The sequence below is a fragment of the Bos indicus genome, chromosome 9 (genome assembly GCF_029378745.1).
Source record: "Bos indicus isolate NIAB-ARS_2022 breed Sahiwal x Tharparkar chromosome 9, NIAB-ARS_B.indTharparkar_mat_pri_1.0, whole genome shotgun sequence".
Lineage (NCBI taxonomy): Eukaryota > Metazoa > Chordata > Mammalia > Artiodactyla > Bovidae > Bos > Bos indicus.
The window spans coordinates 67,989,454-68,010,839 of NC_091768.1; the positions used below are offsets into that span (position 1 = coordinate 67,989,454).

At 36.4% G+C, this 21,386-nt stretch overlaps 1 protein-coding gene across 2 annotated transcripts in view; it reads right to left on the reverse strand.

The window, feature by feature from the left end:
• ARHGAP18 (Rho GTPase activating protein 18) overlaps positions 1 to 21,386 on the reverse strand; it is a 132,980-nt gene that overhangs the window by 31,222 nt on the left and 80,372 nt on the right. Inside the window, exons 5-8 of one of the 2 annotated variants that reach the window (XM_019967414.2) lie at positions 19,648 to 19,826; positions 7,256 to 7,421; positions 5,016 to 5,107; positions 331 to 408 (exon numbers count right to left, since the gene is read on the reverse strand). In XM_019967414.2, the coding sequence (XP_019822973.2) occupies positions 331 to 408; positions 5,016 to 5,107; positions 7,256 to 7,421; positions 19,648 to 19,826 (515 nt within the window). The remainder of the gene's footprint in view (positions 1 to 330; positions 409 to 5,015; positions 5,108 to 7,255; positions 7,422 to 19,647; positions 19,827 to 21,386) is intronic. The other variant, XM_070796144.1, reaches the window with a different exon arrangement.

Sequence of the window (21,386 nt, forward strand, 5' to 3'; positions counted from 1 at the left end):
TCTCTTTCCATCAGCAGGACAGAACTGCTCTTGTCTTCTGCTTGTTTACTTTTGTTCCTATTTTATATCTGCACAGTTGGAGAGTAAAATCATTTGCCTCTTTACTTATTACAGTATTGTTACTGGTAATAGGGTGATTTTGAAAAAAAAAGTCAAAATTTACAATCATAAGAGACTGTAGAGAAGCTAATATAAACTGAATGTTAAGATGTTTTTGTGTTTTTTCATCTTCTAAAATGGGAAGAAAGAGTGGGGAGGACAACTGAGCTTTGCAGATACAAAAAGTTTAATTAAACAAAGTTATTTACATGAGTAGAACCAAGAAATCACCTTGATTCGAACAGCAACTCCAGGGATTCTTAAGAGACCTTCGGTTTCCAAACCTCCCTCTTCAATGCGAGAAATCAGCTGTGTATAAACAGAAGGACATTCTGATTTTGGCATTTTAATAGGTACAGTCTCAAAGTTAACATCTCCTTCATACATAAATAAATAAAAATTGAATATAGTGACATGTTAACTGGATTTCACTAAGTTTTGAAAGCTGTGGCACAATCACTACTCATCTTTAAGCCAATATATCCCAAAACTTTGGTTGTAATTTGGAAAAAGTTGGGTCCTTTGGAACAAAAGTATATAGCTTCACAGAGCACCTGCAATATCCCGGATAAAGACTGACCCATGTTCACTGTTTAAAAGTAACTAAGATGATCCATTTCTTCTGCTTTTTCACAAACATACATTCTGCAATCAAATACATCTTATGAAATTACAGTATTTGCATATTTACACCTCCTTTTCAGTTTGTTCAAAGAAAAAATTGTTTATGATACGAAGGAAAAAAAAAAAAACTGCTTCCAAATATTCATTTTTAGGCTTTAAGCTTTTGGTGATAAACTTAAATTAAAAAACAGTTTTGGTACGGGGTTTCTAAATCATACCTGATGAATACACACAGATCTCTAAGTTTTTTTGTTTGTTTTAATAAGACAGAAACCCACAAGAATAAGAAAATGGAGAAATTTCAATGACATAACACTGGAAGCTAGGAAGTGGTCAGTTTCTTGGCAGAGACTTTCAATTGGAATATGCATTCCCTGGGCAGTACACAAAGGGTTTTTAGAGGGGTACTTGACTATTTTAGCTTCCCTGTGACTCAGCTGGTAAAGAATCCACCTGCAATGTGGGAGACCTGGGTTCACTCCCTAGGTTGGGAAGATCCCCTGGAGAAGGGAAAGGCTACCCACTCCAGTATTCTGGCCTGGAGAATTCCACGGACTGTATAGTCCATGAGGTCGCAAAGAGTCAGACACAACTGAGCAACTTTCACACTTGATTATTTTAAGGGCTTCCCTGGTGGCTCAGATGGTAAAAAATCCATCTGCATTGTGGGAGACCTGGGTTTGATCCCTGGATTGGGAAGATCCCCTGGAAAAGGGACTGACAACCCACTCCAGTATTCTTGCCTGGAAAATTCCATGGACCGAGGAGCGTGGCGGACTACAGTCCATGGGGTTGCATTACTGAGCGACTTTCACTTTTCACTGACTATTTCAAAAAATCAATTTCCTTGTTCTCAATTTAAATATAAGGAATTGCTAGCATCATATAGGCTTTCCTTACCATCCATTCCCCTCCTTTCACAATAGCCTTCTTCTAAAAGACAAACCTACTTTTCTCTCAGCCCCAAACTTACTATAATACCCTCTGCATACCCTGAGGCACAACATCTTCCAGACTGCCAAAACAGTATAAAATTTTAATTTTTTTTTTTCAGAGAAACCTCCTTAATGATTTACCAAGGCTTTATAAATAACATAAAGCTTACTATTTTCCCCATGCTTATAAAAATGTCTATTAGGAGCAAAGCATTGCATCATGAATGACGTCTTTTGACCTTTATCTAGATGTTCTCAAGTACGATTTATTATAGCACATAGACACTGGAAGAGGGCACAAATATCCTCCATGACCCCACCTCTTATATCCCTGGATTATGGCCAAAGTCTGTACTAATTTTGACTTAGTCAGGTAAGAACAAAGCAAAGAATAGTCTCCCAAGTAGTTATTATTGACTGAAAATAGAAGCACTGAATTTCAAAAATTCAACTGGAATGATTTTTGAGACATTTTTCAAGTTACACTGGATAAAAACTCATGGGGAAAAAAATCTTTAAATGAATTATTTTAGATTAGATGAACATTATTCAATAAAGTATTTAAAATTAAATATATCAAATAATACCATGTAACATTTATTCAACATACAAGCAATTTGTTTTATTTCATCTTATAAAATGTTTAAAATATTCTATTAACAAAAAATAAAATTGCATGCCAGTAGCTGGATCAAATTAATTTTTAGCAGTAAGACGAATTTTGCTTTTATTGAATACACAGGCAATACTGATGATTTCTAAATAACTGAACAAGAATAATTTTTGCATTTTTATGTTTTAATGTTTTTTATTATTCTCTAATGCTGAATACTAGCATTCAACAGAGAATGTATATATACACTGTCATTATTCTCACTATTTCTCACTTTGAGAATAACATATTTTAGCTACATTCTATTGTCATTGTTAAAATACAAATAATACTTTATTATGAAAATATGATTTACTAATTTGCCAGAATTTTGCCATAGATAAAAGTTAAGAATATTTCTATTTCTCCAGTGCTTTTGGGAATATGGTTTCAACAGTGTGTTTCTAAGGTGTGGGGTGGCGGGGGGGTGGAGTGGCATGGGGAACCAGATACAATTTATAGATATTAGATAAGCTTTGTTAAAGTCTCTTTAAGGTATATTTCTCAATAACTGAGAAAATATAATCTGTTAAGACTGATAATAAAAATTTTTGCAAATCAGTGGTTTTCAATTCTTTCATTTCAATAAAATTAAGGGAATACCTAATTGCATTGTCAGCTGATAAAAAAATACTTTTCGGAATAGATCACGGTGGTTTTTTTTGCTTATCATTCAGAGGGGATACAAACAGATGAGTGTTATCTAACAGAAAGCTCTATATATTCTCTTTTATTTAATATATGAACCCCAAATCTTTAAGGCTCTTATCCAAAGATTTCAAACTGGTGGGTAGTCTGAGTCTCTAAAAAGTCTGAAGAGACCAAAAATGTAAACTAACTAAATACGAAAACAATGTCAAGAGAAAATGATAGGGTACTGGATGCAATCCTGAGTCTGACCAGGAGGCAACACTGACTTCTGTTGGGACCAACGCTTGCTCTTAGCTGATGTGATAGTGAATCTGATGTGTCAACTGGGCTGGGCTAGAGTACCCAGCTATTTAGTCAAACACCAGTCTAGATGTTGCTGTGAAGGTGTTTTTTAGATGCGATTAACATGTAACCTGTAGACTTTGAGTAAAGCACTACTTTCCATAATGTGAGTGGGCCTCATCCAGTCAGCTGAAGGCTGTAAGAACCCAGACTGAGGTTCCCCAAAGCAGCACAATTCTGCCTCAAGACTGCAACACAGAAACCCCACAGGAGTTTCCGCCTGCAGAATTTGGACTCGACCCTGAAATGTTAACCCTTGCCTGTGTTTCCAGCTTGCTGTACATAATTCAGACTTGACAGGCCCCACAATTGCAGAAGCTAATTCTTTAACATATAATAAATCTCTCTCTCCCCCTGACCCCGAGAGAGAGACAGATGCTCAATAAATATTATTGAATAAGTGAATGAAGGAAAGCGTGTGTGTGTGTTTGTGTGTGTGTGTGTGTGTGTGTGGCTGCATGTATCTCTTTCTCTCTCCTCCTCCCCAACACACAGTCATTCCTTCATTTACTTAATAATATTTATTGAGCATCTCTCTCCCAAAGAGAGAGAGAAAGAGAAATCTCCTATTGGTGCTGTTTCTCTGAATAGCCCCAATATACTGGGAAAGGGTTCTACTGAGATCCATGCTTTGTCCATCCGCATAAGTAACTCACACCATTTACTGCCATTAAAAGAACTTGAATCTATGGTCTCCATTCATAAGCATCTCTCTGGTTATCACAGACATCACGAACTATCCACACAGACACAGGTTCTGCAGGCAATGACGAGAGGAAGCTGGTGAGTAGAACAAGCTGTCTACAACACAGTCCACCAGGAGAAAGAAACACTGAGACACAGGTTTGGATGTAATGGTGATTATGAGGAATGAAGAAATCAGAGCTTAGTATTAATAGGTAAGATAGTAAATGACTGGCTTAGAATAATGGAAGAATTGGTGCAAAGTAGATTAAGCTTAAGTATTAAATGGCTTTGTTGAGCCAAACAACTGAGAACATTACTACTGCCATTCTTGCTACCCATGAATTTTCAGAAACTGAGATGCCTGAGCTGTTGCAAAATCTGCGTCTTGGGTAGCCCACAACTGATGTGACTAGCCTTCCTCGGGGGTATTCCCTGTCTTTTATCCAATGTAATCTGTGTTTCTGAACAATGATGGCTCAGAGGTTAGACTGAAACTTTTATATTGTCATAGATAATCCCCTTATGAATAATTGAGTGTTGGCTACACAAGTGACTTTATAGTTTAGCAATCATTTTCTAATTCTACTTTATGGTTTCTTTGCCTACTTTGGGAGAAGGCACTAGTAAATTAAATTGGACATCCTCACTGTAAATAGGAAAGCTTGGAAAATACATACAGGCATAAAATATTCATGAGGATTCAATTCCCTAGAAATTTACCAGCAGTCCCCACTCTTATGTATTATAGAATTGAAATCTCAATTATACAAAGCCAGCTAATATAAGACAGGAAAATGATGCCAGGTAATCACAGTTACAAGAAATAACACTGAAAGCATCACCATGAAATAAAAATTATGAGTCCTTGAAACAAATCTGTTTTCTGAATAGAAAAACCAAAGCATAAAATAAAAGAGCATATCAATTGGAAAACTATATTATAATAGTATGAATGCAAAAACAAAAACAAAACACCATTATCTCAAGTATGCTGTCTCCATGCTGACCCATTTGAGCCTACTTACTTTTTGAAATATCAAGGGTATTCGAGTTCCTGGTACTTTCTTCTGATCTTGTTCTAACAATACTGTCAATGGGACACAAAAAAGGCCAGAATCTGCAAAAACAACAACGAAATCTCTTCACTTTCATCAACCTATGAAATATCAATGCAAAAATGTTAAGGCACCAGATTCCCGATATTGTCATTCAATCAGACAACTATATCAAGCATCTAAGTGGGTGACATTGCCTACCAATTAGGTAAACACAACTTAATTGGAAAATTCTGGCTCCACCTTATAGAGCAATCTAGCAAGCAAAGACAACTGAACTAATGATTACAGATCATCACCAAAATAATTAGAAAAGTATAACTGTTACAAAAGAGAAATAGAGTGCTAGGGGAATAGGCAAAATATGCAAATAATTTACTAAATGTAATCAAATTAAAAGTTCTCACTTAAAGCAAATATCACTCATCTCTTTCATATTTAACTGACATGCAACATTCTATAATATAGCAAAGTGTAAATATTTGCTTTTTGGAAAATCAGCCAAGATTATGAGCTTGCTCTACAAATGTTCTTCTTTAGAGAACACAGTAGATACTTGGTCTTTGTGAATTTAAATTTGTTTTTTTATATATTTGGGAACAACTCCAGAAGACATGACAGGTAATAATTTATAATTTTTCTAAATTAAAATTATATGCTTTCAGTCTGATGTAAGTATAGCTTCTATCCAGCACCTCCTACCCCACACCCATCACTGAGTGAACAGTTACAACAAAAAAGTGTAACACACATCATCAGGGAGATATAAATCATCTGTGAACAAGAAAAGGGGGATTATCCCGTGATATGAAAACAGACATTGGAAACTGTGACATTCAGAATAATGTCAGTAACCTAGTAAATAACTTTTAGTTTAGGAATTAAGAAAAGCATAATCTTTAAGCATATCAAATTCTACTTTATAACATAAATATCTTAGATAAGATACAAAAATATAAAAAAGGTGGAAAGAAAATCTATTTTATTAATAGTGTTACTTTTAATGAGAATGGCTTAATATTTCTCTGTCTGGTAGGAGGCAATTCTGAGATAAAATTAAAAAGGCCTCTCTAAGTCACTCTGAAAGTCTTTAACAGTGAGTCACAACTTTTTTTTTTCACAATTATTTAAATTAAAATTTTATTTTTTATCTGGAGAAGACTTTGTGATGAGCTTTTGAAAAAGCATCTGAAGTCTTTATCCATAATGGACCTGTGGAAAACCAGAACTGTTTGACTCAGAAATTCACCATCACAAGCCTTAAGCTAAAATACTCACTCAAAGGAACTAAACACAGAACGGGGTCTTCTGGGGCCCAGCATGGCAGAGAGGACTTGAGGGAAGGTACACTTCAGTCCTACAGAGAAATTGCCTCTAAAACTTACATCAGGTGAATACTTGTCTTTGCTAACGTTACCATAGCAACTCAATAATCCCTATTCTTGGTTTTTCTTTAAGAGATATCTTTAAAGTTAAATGAGATGTCAGAGATTCCTAAATAGTATAGCTTTATCAACAGAAAATTAACTGGATTTTCAGATGAATAAAATCTTGGAAAAAAAACAAGAACTGAGGAGGTGTTTGTTTTCTATCATATTATTAAAAAAAAAACAAAACAGCCTATTCATATAATGGGGAAAGCAAGCTGATTACAAAGAAAAAAAAAAACTATGCATACACAAGAGATGCACAATTTAGAGATATTATATGCCAAAATCACGTTATTGTCTTCAAAGAAGGAAGAATATTTTTTGCAAAACAGTTAAAAGTAGATTGTAAATGAACAAAGGGACATACTACTAACTGCCTGTGCATTTGCTATCAAATAAATAAAGCAAAAATAATCGATGAGAATTAACCATATTAATGTCAGTTGTCAAGATCCAGTCTTAGAAATAAGTATATGTACCAAATGTTGTTTTAAATACAGCTTTCAAAGGAGAGAGCATTTAAGAATCCTTGATAAGAATTTCCTTTTTTTTTCCATGGCAATTAAATATTTGATTATGCCTTTATCTTCTATAATATAGGAGACAGATTTATCAAATTACAAAGATTTTAGAATCCTAACTTTAGATGTATTCATGTGCGGATTATAGGCAATTTGTTATGTATGCATTTCCCACACCCCACAAAGGATACTTCTAAAAAGCCAAGCTCATTCTTACTAGCTCAGGAGTAAATCCAACTGGTTTTTGTTTCAAAATTACCTCTTGTTTTGATTTTCACAGCTTTCTGTTGTTTCAGTTCGATACCCAAGACATCATAGAGGGCAGTCAGCTCAATTAGGGCTAAATGGCAAACTTTCTTCATGTCCTGGGGCGCTAGGTCACCAATCCTGGTGGTGCCTGTTTTGTCTTTTGGCACTCTGTAAGTCTAAAATAAACATCATTAATGCAGTAAAGGTTTACAAGACCTAACCCCTTTTTAATGAAAGATGACAAAATTATAACTGTGAAAAGAATTCATTCTCAGAGTGGTGACAATGAAAGCCATGGAAGAATTTCTCCAGCCAGAATGAAGAGCAATCCTGTCTTAATGATGATCCCAAACCTGCAGGGAGTTAATATGTGAAGTATGACAGACAGCAGAACCAGACCATGTACTAGGAGTGTGAACATCAGCGGCCAAGAGGACAAAAGAGACAGTGAAACAAAAGGAGAAAACAAACAAACAAGTTAACTGACCTTTAAGAACCAAGAAAAAGTACAAGTCAAGACAAACTGTGAGGAGGAAGACACAGGAGGTGAGAGAAGAGTAGGAGTAACCACTAGTGCGTGCCAGGAACATTTTATCTACACTATTATTAATTGTCATATATATATATATAGTATGGCATTGTATTGATATAGATAATATTATATATTCAGATATATGATACCCAAATAAGGCAGGTACAAAAGGACTGTGCAGCACTGGAGAGAAGGGGAGAGCAGAGGGGAAACCAAAAGCAGGGACTTTAGAGCCACCATGTATCAGTCATCTAACTGCTAATTCGCTGTGTATGACTTCTGGCAATTCTTTAACCAATGCTTTTTATAAAATGGACATGCAAAAACCATATCCTAAAATAGCAGTTTTCAAAGTGAGGTCCAGGGAGCCATATAGGTACCCAATACTCTTTTCAAGGAATCTAAAGAGGTCAACTTCCACCTCCAGATGTTCAAGCTGGATTTAGAAAAGGCAGAGGAACCAGAGATCAAATTGCCAATATCTGTTGGATCATTGAAAAAGCAAGAGAATACTAGAAAACATCTACTTTTGCTTCATTGATTATGCCAAAGCCTTTGACTGTGTAGATCACAACAAACTGGAAAATTCTTCAAGAGATGGGAATACCAGACCACCTGACCTGCCTCCGGACAAATCTATATGCAGTTCAAGAAACAACAGTTAGAACCAGACATGGAAAAACAGACTGGTTCCAAATCAGGAAAGGAGTAGGTCAGGGCTGTATATTGTCACTCTGCTTATTTAACTTATAAGCAGAGTACATCAGGGGAAATGCAGGGCTGGACGAAGCACAAGCTGGAATCAAGATTGCCGGGAGAAATACCAATAACCTCAGATACGTAGATGACAGTACCCTTATGGCAGAAAGCAAAGGAGAACTAAAGAGCCTCTTGATGAAAGTGAAAGAGGAGAGTGAAAAAGTGGGCTTAAAATTCAACATTCAGAAAACAAAGATCATGGCATCCAGTCCCATCCCTTCATGGCAAGTAGATGGGGAAACAATGGAAAGAGTGAGAGACTTTATTTTCTTGGACTCCAAAATCACTGCAGATGGTGATTGCAGCCATGAAATTAAAAGACGCTTGCTCCTTGGAAGAAAAGCTATGACCAACCTAGACAGCATAGTAAAAAGCAGAGACATTACTTTGCCAACAAAGGTCCATCTAGTCAAAGTTATGGTTTTTCCAGTAGTCATGTATAGATGTGAGAGTTGGACTATAAAGAAAGCTGAGTGCAGAAGAACTGATGCTTTTGAACTCTGGTGTTGGAGAAGACTCTTGAGAGTCCCTTGGACTGCAAGGAAATCAAATTGGTCAGTCCCAAAGGAAATCAGCCCTTAATATTCATTGGAAGGACTGATGCTGAAGCTGAAACTCCAATACTTTGGCCACCCGATGTGAAGAACTGACTCATTGGAAAAGACCCTGATGCTGGGAAAGATTGAAGGCGGGAGGAGAAGGGGATGACAGAGGATGAGATGGTTGGATGGCATCACCGACTCAATGGACATGAGTTTGAGTAAACTCCGGGCATTGGTGATGGACAGCGAGGCCTGGTGTGCTGCAGTCCATGGGGTGGCAAAGAGTTGGACACGACTGAGCAACTGAACTGACTGAAGAGGTCAACACTATTTTAATAACACTAAGACATTATCTGCCTTTTTCACTCTTATTCTCTTATGGTGTACAGTGGAGTTTTTCAGAGTTTTTATAAGAAATGTGGTATTGCCAACAGACTGAACACAGAAGCAAATATGAGAATCCAAATGACATCAACTCAAGCCAGACATCAGAGAGTTGTGAAAACGTAAAACACCAATACAGTATATTAACGCATATATATGGAATTTAGAAAGATGGTAACGATGACCCTATAGGCAAGACAGCAAAAGTGACACAGATATAAAGAACAGACTTTTGGAGTCTGTGGGAGAAGCAAGGGTGAGATGATTTGAGAGAACAACATTGAAACGTGTGTATTACCATATGTGAAACAGATCACCAGTCCAAGTCTGAGGCGTGAAACAGGGCATGCAAAGTCAGTGCACTGGGACAACTCTGAGGGATGGGAAGGGGAGGGAGGTGGGAGGGGGGTTCAGGACGAGGGACACATGTACACCCATGGCTGGTTCATGTTAATGTATGGCAAAAACCACTACAATATTGTAAAGTAATTAGCCTCCAATTAAATTAAATAAATAAATAAAAACAAACAAAAATTTGCTTTGGAAAAATGACTATTTTTAATGAAGATATTATTTATGTTCCCCATAATATTATATTTTAAATGGATTAATGGTTTAAATTTTTTTCAATTTTCATTTATAATATGGGCTTCCTTGGTGGCTCAGATGGTAAAGAATCTGACTGCAATTTGTTTTAGAAAATACAACTTTTTCATAAAAATGTTATTTATGCTTACCATAATAATAAATTTTAAATGGATTAATAGTTTAAATTTTTCTATTTTAATTTATATCATGGTAAATATCCATAGATATAACTGCCATAAAGAAAAGCACCCCATGCTCCTCCCCACTACACAGACAGTACTTTTAATTAATCATCAAGAGAAACTATTCCTTAGACTACTTATTTATATTTCAGAGCTCAAGAGCACAGTCAGTGACCAACTTCCACAGAACTCAATCCAAAGAAATTCTTTACATTCCAAAATCACTTTGTACCAGCCTTCTTCATCTCCTCAGAGTCTTCCAAGGAATCATAGCTTCCGTAGAAATCTGTTTATGCCTTCTTTCTTAGGCCAGCCAGAGCAAACAGAGCTGCAACCTACAGGGAGACAGTGAATGCTCCAACAATACGAATCACAATTCCTGGCCAGAAGGCCATGCATCTGAGCTTTCACCAAAGCACTGCAAGGTGTGGCAGTTATTCTCCTCAACACCAATATCTGTCCTGACTGATTAGACAAAAGCTTTGTGAAGTCCTCAATAATTTTTTCAAGAGTCTGTAGGGGTTACAGGACCAAAATGTTTGAGAGTTACCATCCTAGAACATTTCCTAAAACCTACAACTTTTGGCAATTTAGCAGCTAATTCCTTTCAAGCAAACTCAACTCCAAGAGAGAATCTTCTATAGTTCATTGTAGAACCTTTGACAGAACCTTTAGAATCTGCTATATTCTCAAGAGAGTCCACTATAGGAGAAAAGAGATAATTCTTCTATTTTTGTGATACAGTTTCCCCATAAAAACATTAAAAGAACAACAGTATCCTTTTCATATTATTATGAAAAGATATTATTCATATTCAGCCTTAGTGAATTTTCAGCATAATTTCCAAGGTCAACAGTACAGTGCATAGGAGCTGAGAACATGCAGACAGGTATCAGTTTTTCTTTTAACTATTACTGCAAGGTAAGACAAAAATGGTAATACTCATTCTGATAAATAGTTTTTCGTTTTATCCTGCAAAAGTTCCAATAAGACAAGTATTATTACAGCATATTCTACATGGGGAAACTGAGGCTCATTAAGAGACTAAAGTGAAGTCAAAGTGTTAGTTGCTTAGTTGTTCTGACTCTGTTAAACCCCATAGTCTGCAGCCCTCCAGGCTCCTCTGTCCATGGGATTTCCCAGGCAAGAATACTGGAGTGGGTTGCTATTCTCTTCCCCAGGAGGTCTTCCTAAGCCAGGGATCAAACCCAGGTCTTCAGCACTGCAGGCAGATTCTTTACTGTCTGAGCCAATGTCCACATAGCCAGTGACATAAGGAGTCAAATTCAGATCTTTTAAATCCTAAATTCAGTAGTCATTCTGTTCTGCTCCACTTTCCTCATGCCCCGCAATAGGCAGGGAAGAATCTAGGTTGATCAGTATTGATGTATGATGTAGGACATGAAACCCTCAAGGACAGAAACCATGTCTTAATCACCTCTGTATGCCCACTGCCCCACAGCCCTGACACACTGCAGGTGTTCTGTCTCAGTGTATACAATGAATGAAGACACACACCCAACAGGGAGAAAAGCACAGAATCAAGCTCAGTGAGGGGTGGGGTCACTGGCTTGATGCTCCCCCAATTTCCTGTGATTTGTACTGAGCTTCATTTTCAAATCACACAAAACTATCCTCATTTTCTTCTCGCCTGGTCCAGAGTTCTGCTAATTGCTTTGTTTTCTGAAGGACTGAACCAATACTATTTACCAATCATTTATTTTAAAAAAGAAAAAAAAAAGTCCTACATGCTTCATTAAAATCAGTTGCATCTGGTCTAATAAGCCAAATACATGTAATATAATTATTTAAAGCATTACCCAAGGTAAATGTTTAAAGAAACCTGAAATATTATTCGTTCAAACATTTGATTTACCAAGCAATATGTCATGAGCTTTATTTATTTATTTATTTAACAATGTACTTAATGAAAGGAGTTAGTTCTTTATCCCAATGTTTAATTCATAGCAGGAGTTTTAAATATTTATGAAGTTTCATGTCATTTTTGTTTAGTTAATAGACTGGATGGTTCAGTTCGTTGGCTAAGAGAAGGCAGTGCAATTTCAGCAAAAGGAAAGCTCTTTACCTTTTGAAAAATGTGCTTTTAAAAGGGGAGTGAAATAAAATTTTTCAAAACATATAAGGTCATTGGCTCCCACGTGTCACCATAAATTAATCAGGCAACTCTCCCTGGGTGCACCCTCTTCTGTAAGCTTTGAAATATGAGGGGCCCGTTAGAAACCTTACCAGTAATGACATACTTGACTTTTTCACTCATCAAGTCACTCTAGCCTCAACTCTGAAAGCAAGAGAATCTACTCTTACTTGGTCAATTTCCACAGATGACTTCTTATCACCTGCTAGGAAATTCATTTCTTACCTAAGATTTTTCCATGTGTAAAATGTGATTTTATTAAAGTATTTCACTCACTGTCAACCTAGAGAACCTAGAACGTTTCTAGATAAATTAAATTTTAGGAAACTTTCAAATTTACAGTTTTTAAAAAGAGTTTTTAATGGCAAGGAATAATAATTTAAACTTTTCTTGACAATTCAAGATCATGATCCTACAGCTATCTCACACATTTGTACACAAACGTGTGTCTGTCTTAGGTTCTCATTCTCCTTACTCTATCCCAAACTAACATTTCTTTTACTGTCCTTCTGCTTCCTCCAAAGTTTCATTTTCTAGCAAACTCCCAACTTGGGCCTCCACGCAAGCCTGTGGCCTCCAGTATGCATAAAGCTTGGTTACAAGACAAGCAAAGTTGCCATAAAACATGAATTTACTTGAATTAAACATAATTCAGTAAGAATCCAAAATACACTGAATAAAGACAAGAACTAATACAGGCTTCACCATAGTTATCATTTCAATACTATGATCTTAAAAATTTCTAAATAAACTCTTATTGTTTTTAGTCTGCGAAGATAGGATAAAGGAGTGCTATTTCTCCTTTACTTATTTCTACAGTAGAGATGAACTCAACATACCAGAATCTTATTCATGTAACCTCCCAAGCTATCCTGAAGTTGTCAGTAGCATCAAAACAAGGACACGTCTAAGTTAAATGAACATATACCTTTAGGGCACATGTCATCAGGATCTTCCAGAAAAAATTCCAGCTTCAAAAGATTAGGCAGTGAAGCCAAGACTTACCATGCACCTCCTAATCTCTCTAACTATGAAAGGAGAATCATAATATCTATTTCATAGAGATCACTTGATAAATGAGCAAAGTAATTATACAGCATACTTTCTAAGATATTATGGGTACACAAAACACAATATGTAATAAGCTAAATTTTCATCCTAACACACATTAAAGTTATAAAACCTGATCTCCAAATTTAAGAGGAGAAATTTGAATCTGCTGAGAGATCATAAAGAATTAACAAAGACTGCTCAATGCCGTAAAAAAAAAGAAGCAAATACAAAATGAGGTCAACGAAGAACAACGTATTACATAAAACACACTGCTTATTCACAGAAGCAGAAGACCATGGAGTAGAAATGGAAATTAAGGTTTTATCTGCTTAGACTCTCACCTCAGAGTGAGGAATATAAATATTTACCTCACCAACCATGTTTATGACTTGTAGAAAGCTTACAGTATGCTTTCCAGAAGATATACAAATAAGTAAATGGTTGTATATATAAACTGATGCATATATACATAAATAAATTCATGGGTACACTGACAATAATTATCAAAAGCATGGCATCTTAACAGTTTAAAAAACGATTTTATACATTTTATTACTGTAAGTTTGAAAACAGGATAGCGCTAACAGTAAAGCTAGATATGAGCTAGACCCCAAAGGATGGGTTAAGGATGATAAACAGAGAACAACAGAGGGGTAGAAATGGGAAGGTCACTTTAAGCTTGAGGCAAAACATGAATAAAATCTAGAAAGTAGGTGAGCAAAAATCAGTTTGTTAGGCAGAGAATAAAGTGAGAGAGGAAGTTTTGTCTTTAAGTTTCTGAAGTAGAAATGAATTCCTTTTATATTCCACTGTTTGAATCAACAACTTAAAAGTTAACAGTGTCTTCATCTTGTTTAATTAGACTACTTTCACTTAACCTCCCTTCCATCTGTTGAGATATAGAAGACCATCACTGTCATTTACTTATCTGTCACACAGTGTGGCATGTGGGAACTTAGTTCCCAGATCAGTGATCAAACTCACGCCCCCTGCAATGGAGAAGACTATTACTTGTAAAAGATACTTTTGCTAAGGATGGGCTGGGAGCCTGATTTATCTCTTTAGGCCACATGACGCATACTCCTTTACTTTTCCCACTAGGCATGAAAATAGATCCTTAAAAATTTTTGATAAAGCCTGGAAACAACCTAGAAGCCCATTGTCAGATGACTGGTTGAATAAATTGTGATAGAGCTTCATAACATGGCACAACATATAAATAAAAAAGAATGAAAGATATTTTTCTATGCTACTATGGAGTGAACTCCAGGACATACTGCCAAGTCTAAGTAAATAATCAAGAGTGTATCTATCTAAGAATGGAAGGATAAACCATAAAATTAAAATAAAAAGAAATTGACCTGTAATGTAAATTAACCTGTAAAGGGGAGGGAGAGAAGAGGGTGATGCCTCAAGAATGGAAGTGAGACTTCTAATACACCTTGTTTTTAATTATGACCTTTGGACCACTTAGATAATTCACATGTTTACAAAACACAATTAAGTTTCAACAAAGCAATCCCTAAACATTCAATAGAAAATGAAATTAACCAACTGGGTATGCAGTGAGTGGCATAACCATATGGAGAATAACTATCCTAAACAACCTGAAGCAGACTAATTTGATTATTACAGTCCTTTTGGGATAAAACCCTAAGGATACAGCCAACTGAGGAAAAGAAAACAAGTTTAAACTATTTTTTGGTTATCATATTGTTGATAGCAGTGTTACTATTTCTATTCTGAGAATTCTGTGCAGTAATAAAGGATAAACACACAAGTAATTATGTGATATTCTAATTATATTATCTGCTGTATCCTCAGAACCACTATTCTCAGCATGGAAGAAAGAAGACACAGATGTACTTCTGTCTTTTGTAAAGGCTTTAACAATAATCAACTCAGAGAAGGGAACGTTCCTAGTATCCTGAATACAGTAACAAAAGTATATTTCTACTAAGTAGAATCAGTGTTTCTTGAGGAAATAGATAATTCTAGGTTTGGATCTATGAAGTGACGGGACTAGATGCCATGATCTTAGGTTTTTGAATGTTGAGTTTCAAGCAAGCTTTTTCTCTCTCCTCTTTTCACCCCCGCCCCCTCCCCGCATCAAGAGGCTCATTAGTTCCTCTTCACTTTCTGCCATTAGAGTGGTATCATCTGCATATCTGAGGTTGTTGATCTTCCTCCCAGCAATCTTGATGCTACCTTTTGATTCATCCAGCCTGGCATTTCACATGTTGAACTCTGCATAGATGCTAAATAAGCAGGATGATAATATACAGCCTTGTCATCCTCTTTTCCCAATTTGGAACCAGTCAGTTGTTCCATGTTCAATTCTAATTGTTGCCTCTTGACCCGCATACAGGTTTTTCAGGAGACAGGTAAGGTGTTCTGGTATTCCCATCTCTTAGTCAATGAAACAGAAGTAGACGCTTTTCTAGAATATTCTTGTTTTTTCTATGATTCAACAAATGTTGGCAATTTGATCTCTGATTCCTCTACCTGTTCCTAGCTTGTATATCTAGGAGTTCTCAGTTCACATGCTGCTAAAGCCAAGCTAGAAGGAATTTGAGCATTACTTTTCTAGCATGCGAAATGAGTACAATTGTATGATAGTTAGAACATTCTTTGGCATTGCCCTTCTTTGGGATTGGAATGAAAACTGCCTTTTTCCAGTACTGTTATGACACATTTGTTAACATATTGAGTATAGCACTTTAACAGCATCATCTTTTAAAATTTTAAATAGCTCAGCTGGAATTCTGTCACCTCCACTAATTCTGTCCATAATAATGCTTCCTAAGGCTTACCTGACTTCAACTCCAGGATGTCTGGCTCTAGGTAAGTGATGGCATCATCATGGTTATCAAGGTCATTAAGACATTTCTTATATAGTTCCTCTTCTGCTAGCCCCTTATCATTGCTGTTTTTTATCATGCCCATCCTTGCATGAAATGTTCCCTTTATATCTCCAATTTTCTTGAAGAGATCTCTAGTCTTGTCCATTCTACTGTTTTCTTCTATTTCTTTGCATTGTTCATTAAAGAAGGCCTTTTTATTTCTCCTTGCTATTCTCTGGAACTCTGCATTCAGTTGGGTAGATCTTTCCCTTTATCCTGTGCCTTTCGCTTGTCTTCTTTCCTCAGCTATTTGTTAAGCCCCCTCAGACAACCACATTAAAAACAAAACAAAACTAAGATCATGGCATCCAGCCCCACCACTTCATGGCAAAATAGATGCGGAAAAAGTGGAAGCAATAACAGATTTTCTTTCCTTGGCTCCAAAATCACTGTGGACAGTGACTGCAGCCATGAAATTAAAAGGCACTTGCTCCTTAGAAGGAAAGCTAGGAAAAGCCCTACATAGCACATTAAAAAGCAGAGACAACACTTTGCCAACAAAGATCCATATAGTCAAAGCTATGGGTTTTGTCATGTACGGATGTGAGAGTTGGACTATAAAGAAGGCTGAGCACCGAAGAGTCGGTGCTTTCAAACTGCGGTGCAAGAGAAGATTCCTGAGTCCCTTGGACTGCAAGGAGTTCAAACCAGTCAGTCCTAAAAGAAATCAACCCTGAATATTCATTGGAAGGACTGATAAACTTCAATACTTTAACCACCTCATGTGAAGAGCTGACTCACTGGAAAAGACCCTGACATGCCAGTAAAGATTGAAGATGAAAGAAGGGGAAGCACAGGAGGAGATGGTTAGATGGTATCACCGACTCAGTGCACATGAATTTGAGCTAACAGAGGAGGACAGAGGAGCCTGGTGTGCTACAGTCCACGAGGTCACAAAGAGCTGGACACAATTTTGCAACTGAACAACAAGAACAACAACATGTCTGGAACAAAAAACATGCTAAAACACATGAGAAATTATCTCTAGAGTCATGTCATACATGAGTTAAGGTATTATTTTTACAAGAAAATTAAAACAACACTAGTTGGTCATTAATGAAAGGTACTAGGGAATCTAAGAAAAGAAGAAAAAAAGAAAACTGGTAAATGAAAGTAAGAAGTAACCCTTGAGAAAGTTTTTAAGAGAGATATTCAAATTAATAAATGAATTTATTAGAACATGATTTTATAACCATTAATAAATGGATATAAGTACTGATCAGCAGCTGCTGCTAATTTCACAAACAAGAAAGACAGAATTTTGTATCTCTTGCTACATGATCACAAGAAGTAATCTTGACCAAAAAAAAAAAAAGAGCATGAATCTGATAAATCTAGAGTTAACCAATCTACAAAAAAGAGAAGGACATGGGAACAGAATTAGAAACTTAATAAGCAGGCTTCTTCAACAAACAAATTCTGAGAGAAGGAGAATGGGAGGAAAGAAGTAAAAAAGGATAGGGGAAAAGAACTTAATGAAGAGACAGAGGGAGGCAGAGACAGAGACACACTGCCAGGAGGAGGAAGGAAGGGAGGGATTAAAGCCGCTTGAAAAGCACTTTCAACCAACTCAACCAACTGCAACGCATGAACCTTATCTGGATTCTGATTCAAACAAACTGTAAAAAAAAAAATCATGAAATTTGCAATACAATATGAAATTTAATATTTAGATATTTGAAATTAATAATCATTAGCATTTTAAATAGGTACAATAATAGCAATATGAATTTAAAAATAACCTTTTATCTTGTAGGGAACTGCTTGGGGGTGTGCATAGGACAGAACTAGTCATGGGTTAACGAATGTTGGGGCTTGGTGGGGGGTTCATTATACTATCCCTATTAGCTTTTATGTATGTGAAATCTTACAAAATAAGTAAGTGTATTTTTAAAAAATATAAGACATTTGGTATCAATGAAAACAGTACACAGAGGTTGGTCTCTAAATACAATATGCTTCTGAAAAAACAAGGGTTCCTTGAAGAAATAGATTCTTCCTAATCTGAGGGGAGAAAAGTACAAGGTGAGCCTAGAACATCTTGTACCAGAAAGCAAAGGAGTGAAACAAGGAGTACATGTTCAAATGGCATAGGAACCAGCTTGAAGGGCTGCCTTTTGTCAAACTTGGGTAAACTTAAACGTCAAAGAAAAACAGTAATGATTTATAAAACACTGAATGAAAAATGGAAGCTTCTGCACAGTGACATTCAAAAATAAAAAGAGAAAAGGGAGGAAAAGCAACTATCGCAGAAGATTGCCAGCTAGTCAATATAGAAGGAATAATAAAATTAGAAAAATCACCACTTCTCTAACACTAGTCTATTTTTTCAGGTAAGGATCACAAATGCACGGTAAAGCCGCTGGATGATAGGTTTTACTGGCAGATAGGCTATGCGTTCGGTTTCAAGGATCACAAATTAGCATCAGTTACCAATAGGAAAAGGTATTTTTATAATGAGGACAGAAATAAGAGGGCTATCTGACATCACACACCTCTTCTGATGATGCGATGGGAGGCATAAACAATCTAGGCATCTAGGTTTGCCAAAACTATTCAACTTGAATTCAGTCATCAAAAACAGACAAAATCAGAAATTTGATTTGGAGTCTTTAAAATATACAGAAAAATCAGAGGCTCTAATCTAAATTTAAGAAACCAAAAAGATATGACATAAAACCCAACACATAACCCTTGTTTGAATCCCAGGTAGAGCGAGGGAGAGACCATTAGGACAATATTATGACAACTGGGAAATTTCTAATATGGTCATATATTAAAATATAATTGTTTTAATGTTCAAGTTCTTAAGCATTATACCTGTTTTGTTTAATATGGCCTTGTTAGGCTTTAAAAAAAAAAAGTGAGTGTATACGGCACAACCTATACATAGACAGATACAGAAAGAAAGTAATGAAAAGTGAAAGTGTTAGTTGCTCAGTCATGTCTGACTCTTTGCAACCCCATGGACTGGAGCCCGCCAGGCTCCTCTGTCCATGGAATTCTCCAGGCAAGAATACTGGAGTGGGTTGTCATCCCCTTCTCCAGGGGATCTTCCTGACCCAGGGATCGAACCCAGGTCTCCCGCAATGCAGGCAGATTCTTTACCGTTTGAGCTACCTGGGAAGCCCAAGAAAGAGTAAAAGCTGTATAATGTTACAACTGGTGAATGGGTTCTACAGGGAGGCTCTAGGGATGTATTCTATACTATTCTTTCAACTTTTCTAGGGACTTAAATTTTTCAAAATAAACAGCTGATGAAAAATGTAATCTGATAGTGGCATCTGAATAGTGTACTACGTACCAGTAACGTGGCATCATCACCTCTGCTCCTCTGGATCTTCTCTCTGGAGCTCTCTTTCTGACTGACAGCTTGCTCTGCAAATGATACCTCCAGGTTGATGTCTGTTTCAGAGGCAGGTGCCTCCTCAGGCACCAGTGGGGTCAGCTCCTTTCCACCAACACCTAGGTGAGATGCCTGGTCTGGGAACAAAATAGAAGACTTAATTCCTGGGCTTTGGTTACTTCTTTTAAAAAAAAAAAAAAAACTTCTAACACATCAACTATATAAACCTTTAGGAAAAGTACTACTTACTGTAAGCAATAAAATAATTAACCCTTCTTTTCATAGTAAAACATATACTCAAGGAATCCTAACAATGGCACATGGGGGACAGAGGAGGCAAGGTGGTAACCAGAAAGCCAGAGCTGAATTGTGGAATCTTTCTCTGAGGTCACAGTTCTTAGATTGAATCCAATTCTAAAACATTCCTGGATGATCTCAAGCTCTGAATGAAAAACTCATAACAACTTACTAAAACTTAATTGTTGTTTTATATTATACTGGGAGATTAAAATTTAGTACACTTAATGATTGTTTTACTTTATACTCAGAAATGAGAAGAGAAGGAGGTTGGTTTTACTCTCTTACAACCCTGGTGGCTCAGACGCTAAAGAATCTACCTGACAATGCAGGAGACCTAGATTCAAGTCCTGGGTTGGGAAGATGCCCTGGAGAAGGAGATGGCAACCCACTCCAGTATTCTTGCCTGGAGAATCCCATGGACAGAGGAGCCTGGCAGGGTAGAGTCCACAGGGTCACACAGAGTTGGAGATGACTGAACAAAGGTTTTTAAAACTATGATATACCATTTAATTTCCTCACAGCGGAACAGATTCCTGAATAAGATTTCTTTCATGCCCTGCATGTCCTTTCTGGAATGCTATCTACCAATCAAAGCAAAAATTCCAGCACCAAGAATGTTCACCGTGGGAGTCAGTTCTGGAGGTACCTGGTTCAGGAATCAGATTATTACAGGGATTATAACAGTTCTTACAACTATAAATCTAGTCAAATGAGTTCCAGGTATTTACATCAACAGTTTATAATAAATTTAACATTTTTTTCTTGCTTTATTTGCTGTTAATCCTCTGGGGGAGGGGGGGATTAACATTTGAAAATTTCCTTGCTGAAAAACATCAGGTTTAAGCTTGGAAGAAAATACTTTTAAATTTGGCTATTTGATAAATTTTTGGTTTTAACACAACTCACACTAGAAAAACATCTGGCATCAACGACAGGATTATTGTCATTTTCTCACTGTGACCTTTAATTCATGGTGAGTGGCTCTAGATTACATCAGTAAGCTTATGCGCTACAATCAAATGCATATATACTAACACAACAAGGTGATGGAAGGTAATTTTTTAATTTAATAAATATGTTATATATACACATTTACTATTAAAAGTCTGATGCCTTCAGAAAACATATCTGTATTACCTTCTATATATTTTCTATATTTGTAGTCATTTAAATAAAAAACAAACACAAAAATTATTTTACTCAAAAGAAAATAAGAATAAATCTAAATCTAGCCTTTTTCACTCCCACTCAATAAGCAGGGCAGGCTTCATGGGTGTAGGACTTTCGAAGTGCTTGGTACGGGCCCCACACTGGGCTTAATGCTCTGCTGTTGCCTTCTTGAAATCTGAATGAGAAGCTCTACATTTTCAGTTTGCACTGAGCCTCGCAAATTATAT